Here is a 9,937-nt window from a genome sequence, read left to right on the forward strand (position 1 = left end):
CTTTTTCTCTTACCAAAATACCCTTGAATGTAATAAATGAAATACCCCACATTTTATAAAGAAATTCACCTTTAGTTATATGCTTATTGTGATATATGCCTAATAATTATATTAATACTATGTTTGTGACAATGTATGCATGATATTTTCTCAATTCATTTATCGATTTGCATGGTAAGTATATTATACGATACATTCCTGATATAAGTATAATATGGACTTGATATCTATAACTATAATTATTATTGGTAAGTGGGATGGTTTAGATAATTACGTTGACTACAACGTTTTGATATATGCTAAAGGTTTTTTTTAATAGTTAAAAATACATGTAAATTTATATAACAGAAAAAAATCTACCGTGTGTTAGGGTAAAAACTAGAGTCGACTTTTTAGTCAAGCATATGTATAATTTGGTTGGGTTTTAAGTTGAGCAAATATGACTTTTTTTAGTTCAACAATACACGGGAATATATGAACATCTAACCTCCTAGCTGAGTTATATTCAAGTTGACCATCGTCGATTTTAAGTCTCATCATGTAATTATTAAGCTAAGAAAAAAAAAAGGAAGTACAAATTTTCATTTCATTAGGAAAAATGGACATATTGCATGGATGATTTAGGACCTTAGAAGAATGTCTGGTTTAAGTTGGCAGTTGGGAGTTGGAATGCGTAATTTGAAAAAAGAAAACAACAAAATCATGGACAATTCCAAATTGAATACTCAAAGTTTCAGTTTCTCACGGTCGGTTAATCTTTGACCCAATCCCCTGTTCTCCAAAGCCGAAGCCTTTTCCCACCCATTTCCACTTCTTATATTCTATTGCTTCTCTTTTCAATTGCTTTAATACCACTTCCTAAATCCTGCTTCTCTCAACGATTGTGATCTTCGAGTCCTTTCTTAGAATGGTGGGAGCTTTGTTTGTTGCGGGTGCGCCGGTGATCGACTCGCCGCCGTGCCCATGTTTGTGTTTGGACTCATCGCCGGTTACCAATATGAGTCTCAGAAGTCGTGGGGATTTGGTTTTGCCTAGGAGATCTAAGGCTAAGAGTCATTTGGCCGTGTCTCGGTTGGTGGATTTGAGAAGTTCGTTCGTCAACTCCGGCAGCGAGTGGCAGCTCTCGGCCAGTGGTGGCCACCGGCGTCGGAGGAACCAACGGAGGAATCGGAGGCTTGTTGTTGTCAATGAATTTGCAGGGCAGTACGAGGAGAGTTTTGATGATGTGAAAATGGTATGGACATGATATGACTCTCTTCTTCAATGCAAAATTTCTTCATCTTATGAATTCCAGTTCTCTTCTGTTTCCTTAATGTTGAGTGTTCTGGGAACTCGCATTCTGCATTTAAGGGGGGGAAAAAACAAGACAGCTTACTTGATTCAGCTTCCTATGATGTCTTCTTCTTTCTCTAGCTTAAATTTTATGATCGTTCTTTCTTGTCCTCTGTTTCTTCAGTAGAGTAACATTATTATAAGCTTAACAGGGGCTTTCTACTTGCAGCAAATACTTAACTATTTCACATACAAAGCTGTGAAGACAGTTCTAAATCAGCTTTATGAGATGAACCCTACCCAATACAGATGGTTTTATGAGTAAGTCAAGCCTTTCACTTGAGTTTTTACGAAGTTAATTCATCAACACTGCCAATATAAATGCTTAGATTATCCTCAACAGTGTTCAGAACATATTATATTTCCCAACCTAATCTTGAATTTCATTTTTTCTACGCCAACAGCTTTGTTGTAAATCACAAGCCCAGGGATGGGAAGCGTTTCATCCGAACCCTTGTAAAGGTAGAAGTAAAGAAATCTCTAGTTTTTTTTACATCCAACTTGAACCTAGTTCACTTGATTAAGACATCATATCTTCAAGGATATGAAATAATTGAGTATTGAACAATAAGATATTTGATGTGTATGTGTTTGATTAACAGGAGAAACAGGATTTGGCTGAGAGAGTGATGATAACAAGGCTTCATCTCTATAACAAATGGGTCAAGGTAAGAGCAAATTTAGTATTTTGAAGACAATTTCTTTGTTGGAGCCATTATAAGAACACATATTCATTGTGATTTGGTGTTATTGCATAGAAATGTGATCACGCTGAAATATACAAAGAGATATCAGACGAGAACTTGGAGTTGATGCGAGAGCGACTAATGGAGACTGTAATATGGCCTTCAGACGACAAGAGCTTTTAGAAGATTGGCTGACTAGGAGCTACTAGATTGTTTCTTTTTCCTAATTTCTTTTCCTTTAGTTAACGTCTACCAATCTGGCCATGTCCTTAGTAGTCAATTCTCATTCATATTATTTTTCACCAACTAATAAGAATTCTTATATCCAATGTTTAAAAGATTGTCACTGTAAATACTTTCAACATCTTATACATGTTAAAAGTATCGATCTTATTGAACATGTTTCTATAACTTACAAGGTTTCACATTTTGCGCCACTCACAGTATAACTCAACAAGTTTAGGCATATACCATAAAAAATTTCATGTTCCATGTCAACACCCTTCAATTTGAAAGACAGTCATGTCTCAATTTATAAAGCAAAATTATGCAGGCATTACATTTGACTATCTTCAAGAGAAATTTTGTGGATCCACCACCATCGTTAAGGTGTTAAAGGTGGTAATCATTAGTAAAGGGTGTTGGTTCATGGTTGTTGATTTAGAACTCTTTCAGTGAAATAACTTAAGGAATACATATTTCACATGGACGGTCATATATCAAATCATAATTTGTACCAGCAAGTAGAATGGCTAGTTTATACACGATAAACCAACACGCCCATAAATAAGGTAGGATAATGAGACAACGAAAACAAAGTATACATACCGGTTCGGTTCTTGGAGGACTCTAGATCTTGTTGTTGGTGGAACCAGGCAAGTGACTAAATCAGACAGTTGGAGATTGCAGCGAAGAATGCAGCAAGAACAGTCCACAGGGTACAGCCCTTATGCACTACCAGGTGCTCTTGTAAGACATCTCGGGAAAGATCAGAGACTATCGATCTGCGACTCAACAATTCTCTCACAAAGGGAAACTAATTTCAGTTGACTGGATTCCTGAAAAAACAGAATCTTTGTAAGATAAAAGTAAATGTGCTTACAAGTTCTAACAGTTAAAAGGATATTTGGATAGTAATGGCTCTGTTACATGGGAATACTCTCCTGGAGCTAGCCGAGTAGATATCTTCCTTTTAGGATTAGCAGAGCAACCCATGAGCATAATGTAAGGCGTGAACCTCGACATATGAATTTTCTTTACAGCCTCTTCTACATATATGCACGCACATAAAATCAAGTCTGGGTGGATGACAGAAAAATCCTAAACTTCAGCCCATATCTTGGATCAATGATGTCAAAGAATTCAAATTTTCGTAAATTTCTTCTGATTGAGGGTGTGATACGTCAGTTGCAGTGAAATAGTGGACCTGACTTCCGATTACAATCCAGCTAGTTCCTGGAGGCTTCACTAGACCTTTATCTCTAACCCACTTTCTTATCTGTGAAACCTCTGACCAAAGACCTGCTGCTGCGTAGACATTTGAAAGCAAAACAAAATTCCCTGGATTGCTTGGTTCTAATTCAACAAGCTTTCTAAAGATGGTTTCGACTAGTTTTTTATTGCTTTTAACCTGACATGAACTGAGCAAAGCTCTCCAAATTGATGCATCAGGCTCAACGGGCATTGAGCTGATGAGAGCTATAGCTTCAGCAAAATGGCCCCCACGACCAAGCAGATCAACTATACAACCATAGTGAGCAAGTTGAGGAGCAATACCAAAGTCCCGCACCATGGAACTAAAAAGCTGCAAACCAGTCTTAGTCAGACCAGAATGGCTGCAGGCAGATAAAACAGATACAAAAGATATATTGTTTGGCTTGAAACCATCATCCAACATCTGTGCAAAGGCTAGAGTAGCATCGTGTCCACGACCGTGCATGCCATACCCTGTTATCATGGCATTCCATGAGACAATATTTCTTGCCTGCAGGGTGTTAAAAATCTTTTCTGCATATTGCATTTTACCACATCGTGCATACATAGTTATAAAAGCATTTGCTAGAGAAGCATCCAATTCAAAAGATTCTCCCCTTCTAGTTGTGTAAGCATGCAAGCACTGTCCTAGTGGTAGATGGGCAAGCTGGGTACAAGATGTGAGAATACTTATGATTGTCACGGAGTTAGGCTCCAGCTCAGAAATCATATGGTTAAAAAGTAATAGAGCTTTTCCTGCATTGTCATTCTTTATATAGCTCGAAATTAGGGAATTCCATGAAATTAAATCTCTTTGAGGACATCTAATAAACAGATTTGTAGCCGATCCTTCATCACTACAGTTTATGTACATTTCAGTCAGTGAAGTGTTCAAAGAAGTATTTATTTCAAGACCATTTTTTATTGCAAAACCATGGATCGATCGCCCAAACACCAAATCACTTCCATCTTTACATAATGCAAGGAGAGATATCATTGTGTATGAATTGAACTTGATTTCTGATTCACACATCGTCATAAAGAGTTGAAATGCTTTGGCTCGAAACTTACTCTGAGCAAGTGCTAATATCATTGTGTTCCAGGAGATGACGTCCAAACCTCTCATCTTATCAAAAAGTTTCTGTGCAGCATCAATTTGATTGTGCTCAACATACATGCTTAACAATGCATTGCCCAGAAATACATCTAGTTCCATTCCACTTTTCATGGCATGAGCATGTAAGCCTCTACCCCAAATAGAACCATCGTTTAGATCTTCGCATAAAGACAACATAATCGCAACGGTTCTTTTGTCTTCTTTTAAGCCTTCCAAACGCATTTTAATATACAAAGCTATAGCTTCAGCATGAAATCCGAAGGCAATGTATGCAGATATCATAGAATTCCATAAGGCGGCATCAGAGGTGGGAACGGCATTAAACAACGCACATGATGACTCCAGACGTCCATTATCACTATACATATTCAACAGTGCATTTAATACGAACAAGTCATCAACGAAATTGAACTTGATAGCCAACTGATGCAGTTGCATGCCTAATTGGAGAGACTCAGATTCTGCACAGGCTTGAATTACCAGCAGCATTGTAACAGCATCAAACTTTATACCCTCAGTCAGCATACTACTAAAAAGCTTCAAAGCTTTTGTGTAATCTCCAATATTGAGATATCCGGTTATCATTGCATTCCAACTCACTACATTTCTCACCTCCATCAAGCTAAAAACTCGGTGAGAAACTGCTGCATCAAATCTCATATAAAATCCTATCAAAGCAGTACCAACATGTGCATCCATATCAAACAACCCATTTCTCAAACAATAACCATGAATCTCATGTCCTAATCGCAGTTCCAACATCTCAGCACAAGCCAAAAGCAGAGGCACTACAGTACGAGAATTGGGTGTGAGGCCTGCCTTTTGCATCTCCATAAACAACAACACTGCTTCTTTATAGCACGAACAGCCCACATATCCCGAAATCAATGCATTCCACGAAACCAAATCTCTTTCAGGCATTTCATCGAACACTTTACTGGCCTCTCCAACAAGCCCACATTTACTATAGAAATCGACCAAGGCAGTCCCAACCCGAACATCTCTGATCAAATCCGAATCCCTAATACAAGAATGAATTCGTACCCCTTTTTCAATGGCGTTGAGCCTCCCGCAAGCCTTTAGAACAAGAGGCATTGTAGCAGAATCGGGTGCAATACCAAGAGACTCCATCTGGGTATATGTAGAAAGAATGGCATGGTCATTCTTAAGCTTGGTTTGGTGCTTTATAATCAAGTTCCAGTCCTTTGAGACATTGATGGCTTGTTTAGGAGTCGGAGAGCGTCCGTGAATGCTTAGGGTGGCTGAAATCTCCATCGACAAAGAGCCACGAACATTTGGCGCGGGGGAGCATGGAAGTTAAAAGGATAAAGTAAACGATCAACTGATCAACGCTTTTGAAGTGAAGTTGGGGAAAATGATTTAATTATGGGTTAAATTACAATTTCATCTACTGTTAATAAAAAATAAGATAATAAACTATCTAATCTAATAGAAATTAAATTTCTAGTATTTTTAATATTTTAAAAAATAAATAAATTTGTTAAACATAAAACTAAATTTTATATCTTGATTTAAACCTTTAATTTCACACAAAATTAAAAAAATTTAAAATGAAAATAAATAATTTAAACAAACTTGACGGTATAGTTTGGGTGAAACAATTTTTTTATGATTGTTATTAAATTTTGAGTTGAACTAAAATTAATTTAAAATATTTTTAATAATTATTAGAATATGAATATGATTTAGTTATTTTTAACATCACGTAACACAATCTATAAATAAAAATGATTATTTATATTTAAGAAGAAAATCAAACACTTTTTAATGAGCTTGGAACAAATAGTTTCAAAGTAAAAAGATTGCATATAAAAAACTTAAATAAAATTTAAAACAATTTTCAGTTATTACACTGATAATCACTCTCAGAACTGCCATTTACAACTACAAAACACTGAAACATCTTCAATTTTCTTGTCGTATACGTGCAAGAACAGGCAGCCATCTCTCTTCTGTACATGAACTCGAAGCTTTTCACAATTTTAAGGTTTTATGCTTGGATGTCCTGATGTAAAACCCTGTGTATGGAGGTATGTCTTTGGAGATAAATTACATGGTGATTCTGTAAAAGAAACGTCACCGATCAGCTTATCGATGTTCAACGAACAAACTGTATCCTAGCTCCGGAGGAAATACCAAGGGCCTGTTCCAGTGCCTACCCTGTAAATGAATCCAGGTGCTGTTAGAAAACATTGGTCTTTTGTAATGACTACTGTAACACGTTTGGTTAGATGAAAAGGGCAAAATTTCAACGTACCTCCAGAATCCGGCTAGTGTTCGTAGGCTCATGTAGATAGTTAAGGCGACCCAGATGCCGATGAATCTTTGAGTTGCAGAGAGAATGAACAAACAGAAAATGCTGATTATAGCCACCAGAACCTGGAGAGAGTTTGAAAGGTTGGACAATGAGAGTTGTTCATCATTTACCTCATCTACAATTCTTTCCCTCCTCTTTTGGGCCTATAAGTTTATATGCTTCTCTAGGTATCCTAAATGAGCAACCTGAGTTTTTCGGTCGATGTTGTCCTCTTTGGGCTTCCCATCAAAGTTTAAAAACGCGTCTGATAGGGAGAGGTTTCCGCCCGGTGTCTGGCTCTGATACAATTTGTAACAGCTTAAGCCCACCACTAGCAAATATTGTCCTCTTTGGACTTCCCCTTGAAATTTTAAAACTTGTCTGATAGGAAGAGGTTTCCAAACCCTTATAAGGAATCCCACAAAGGTTTCCAAACCCGACGTGGATCTCACAGTTTTGTAGTTAGATCCCAACCAAGTCCAGATTATGGGACACTAACCAGCCATTAGTTATTTTTTGTATCATTGCTCCATGGTGCCTTTTCCTATAGGAAATGAATATTGAGGATGAACTCACCAAGGAGTAAGCTGAGTATGCAAAATCAGAAGCTCCAAAGTTGACACCATCAAAAACAAATGCCAAGGCGTTGATTGGTTGCATAGCAGCAACAAACTACACCAATTAAAAGCAAATTCAGTTTCGGTTTCTGTTCAATATTGAAGTGAGTAAATAACTTTCTTATAGCTTTGCCTTAGCAAGCAGACAAGATGTCATACTGGAATTCCTACGCCAATAAGGTGGAGAACGCCAACATCACTTGTAAATAACTTCGCTCCAAATGTCATCCCAACTCCAAGGAAGACAGCGAGTATCAATCCCAGAAACAATCCCAGCTGCAGTATAGTTTACTATGTAATTATAGGGAAAATGCATTTATTAAAAGTGATTAGATCTGTAAACAAATGATTAAGAACCTGCAATACTCTAGATGCTGCAGCCGTCGCCTTATTCTGGTCGTTTTGGGCAAAGGCACTTGCTAGTATTGCCTGAAGAAATTTACAAACACTTAACTTCAGTACAAGTTTATTAAATGAAAGGAACTTAGAAATCTTTTCCAAACCTGTCCAGCAACAGCTAGTCCATCGGCAAGTAGAGACGTTGTCAACCAAACCTGCAAGCAGACCTGAAATGCAGCCATTGATGTCGATCCCTGACGTGCAGCCAATGACCCAGCAAGGGTCACACAGAAAGTCACAGCAATAACTCTCATTAACAATAGAAAACCTGTAGAAAAATGAACACAATTTATCAAATCCTGGAATTTCAGATTGAAGATATCATAGTATAATTCTAAAAACTACTTTCAGCTAAGATATAAATTGAAGGACCAAGTATTTACAACATGGTTAATCTTTGATTTTGCGTACATGCACACGAATCCCATCCCTTACCATTTTTCAGAAATCGACTAAATTGCAGATGTTTGATACTGGGAGGTAAGAGATCAACGTGTCCCATTAATCTCCAAAAGAGTATCAGTGCAGTTAGGTATCTACAAAACAGAAATAAACGTAAAAAAAAAAAAAAAAAAGGCAGAAAATCCTTGGATGTCGTGGAATCAACGTATACCATACAACTTACTGTGATATAACATGTGCAATGGCTGCACCACTGACGCCTAAACGAAAATTGAATATGAATATTGGGTCTAGAATAATGTTTGTTGCATCTCCTGCCACTGAAGCAGAACAAGGGGGAAAATATGAACACAGATAATTTGGAGGTTCGAAAAAGAATGGTTTTGGAAACTCTTTTTTGACTTTTTCCTGCTGTTAGATAAGCAGAAGTAGAACTTGGGAATTGTTTTGAAGTATACCAGTTGCATATAAAGGAGTTTTTGTGTCCTTAAATCCACGAAAGATCCCTTGCATGGCCAAGGAGAGAAGAACTGCTGGGGCACCGAGTGACCTCAGTGTCAAGTACTGCTGTGCAGGAGTCATCATCAGAGAATCCTACATTCATGTTATGCAACTAAAATCATGTATAAGAACTGTCTTAAGACATTAATTTACAAAAACAGACAAAAAATTCTGATTGTTTCACGATAGGAAATACTCACAGACTTGACTCCCATAAAATTTAATAGGGGTCTAGCCCCAGATATCAAGAAGATGGCTTGAACAAGGCCAAGAACACCGCCAATAACCAAAGCCGATGAGGCTGATGGGATATATCTTCTTCCATTCTCAACTTTCCTATCTAATGGCTTTGAATGGTGTGCATCTTCACTTTTCCCTGTCAAGGATAACAAATGAAATCAGATGATGTAAGGTTTAGGACTAAGAAGAAAGTATTCTTATGAATATTTTAGTGTTCAAAATAGGGGAAGGTTTGAATAGTGGATGAGATAAAGCATACCATTTTGTGGGATCATCAATTTTTTATCATCATTTGTAAAGAAACCTCTGTCCATATCGTTATTATCCTCTGCTTCATTAGAAACACTTCCAATTGAATCTTCCTCAGCAACGAAAGATGTGGTGACACTTACAAGCGGGAAAATTGCAACTCTTGAAACTTGATTAAATAAAGCAATAGCAACCCCAACAGCAGCAAGCTCCACCGAACCTGTATCGATGATATAGCAATATGAACACGCTACAAAGTTTTGAGAGAAAGCAATGGAGAAATTATACAAATCCTATTACCACTACTAGCAAAAACTCACAATGTACAAGGGCATGAAAGAAATTAAGAGAGCCCCTACTTACCTATGTGGCCAATGAATGCTGTGTCGACCAGAGAAGCTACTGGATCAGCCGCCAAAGCCAGTGTGGCAGGCAAAGCAATCTGTGCTATTTCCCGACCAAGTTCATCCAACTTACAAACATGCCTGTTCACAAACAGAGAGAACAGTAAAACAATTACCACGATTGCAAAGAAGGGTCCTTGTGAAAACGTTAAGGATCATAATCCAAATAACCTCAGGCCAAAAAAAAAAAAAAAAAAAAA

At 37.4% G+C, this 9,937-nt stretch overlaps 3 protein-coding genes across 8 annotated transcripts in view; 1 reads left to right on the forward strand and 2 right to left on the reverse strand.

Moving 5' to 3' along the window:
* Nucleotides 1-685: 685 nt before the first annotated feature.
* LOC111776887 (chaperonin-like RbcX protein 2, chloroplastic) lies at nt 686-2,429 on the forward strand. The gene is made up of 5 exons (XM_023656284.1): nt 686-1,234; nt 1,502-1,593; nt 1,737-1,794; nt 1,935-2,000; nt 2,091-2,429. Exons 1-5 carry the CDS (start codon nt 908-910, stop codon nt 2,199-2,201), a joined length of 654 nt encoding a protein of 217 aa, XP_023512052.1. The 5' UTR covers nt 686-907; the 3' UTR covers nt 2,202-2,429.
* Nucleotides 1,244-5,945, reverse strand: LOC111776886 (pentatricopeptide repeat-containing protein At3g03580-like). 4 transcript variants are annotated; one of them, XM_023656281.1, is made up of 3 exons: nt 3,168-5,945; nt 2,847-3,076; nt 1,244-1,339 (listed from the first exon to the last, which is right to left on the reverse strand). In XM_023656281.1, exon 1 carries the CDS (start codon nt 5,881-5,883, stop codon nt 3,346-3,348), a length of 2,538 nt encoding a protein of 845 aa, XP_023512049.1. In that variant the 5' UTR covers nt 5,884-5,945; the 3' UTR covers nt 1,244-1,339; nt 2,847-3,076; nt 3,168-3,345. The 4 variants fall into 4 exon arrangements, with proteins under 4 accessions (XP_023512049.1, XP_023512051.1, XP_023512050.1 ...); XM_023656283.1 differs by lacking the exon at nt 1,244-1,339 and having other exon boundaries at nt 2,526-3,076; nt 3,168-3,965; nt 4,563-5,945; XM_023656282.1 differs by lacking the exon at nt 1,244-1,339 and having other exon boundaries at nt 2,526-3,068.
* Nucleotides 5,946-6,410: 465 nt separating this feature from the next.
* Nucleotides 6,411-9,937, reverse strand: part of LOC111777801 (protein DETOXIFICATION 42-like) — a 4,391-nt gene continuing 864 nt past the window's right edge. For all 3 annotated transcript variants that reach the window (XM_023657519.1, XM_023657520.1, XM_023657521.1), the window contains exons 3-14: nt 9,697-9,818; nt 9,344-9,553; nt 9,045-9,220; nt 8,802-8,937; nt 8,567-8,663; nt 8,377-8,477; nt 8,046-8,209; nt 7,900-7,971; nt 7,702-7,818; nt 7,502-7,597; nt 6,887-7,008; nt 6,411-6,789 (exon numbers count right to left, since the gene is read on the reverse strand). In XM_023657519.1, coding sequence (XP_023513287.1) covers nt 6,747-6,789; nt 6,887-7,008; nt 7,502-7,597; nt 7,702-7,818; nt 7,900-7,971; nt 8,046-8,209; nt 8,377-8,477; nt 8,567-8,663; nt 8,802-8,937; nt 9,045-9,220; nt 9,344-9,553; nt 9,697-9,818 — 1,456 coding nt within the window. In that variant the 3' untranslated portion in view covers nt 6,411-6,746. The remainder of the gene's footprint in view (nt 6,790-6,886; nt 7,009-7,501; nt 7,598-7,701; nt 7,819-7,899; nt 7,972-8,045; nt 8,210-8,376; nt 8,478-8,566; nt 8,664-8,801; nt 8,938-9,044; nt 9,221-9,343; nt 9,554-9,696; nt 9,819-9,937) is intronic.

This window comes from Cucurbita pepo, chromosome LG16 (assembly GCF_002806865.2).
Source record: "Cucurbita pepo subsp. pepo cultivar mu-cu-16 chromosome LG16, ASM280686v2, whole genome shotgun sequence".
In the NCBI taxonomy this organism is placed as follows: Eukaryota; Viridiplantae; Streptophyta; class Magnoliopsida; order Cucurbitales; family Cucurbitaceae; genus Cucurbita; species Cucurbita pepo.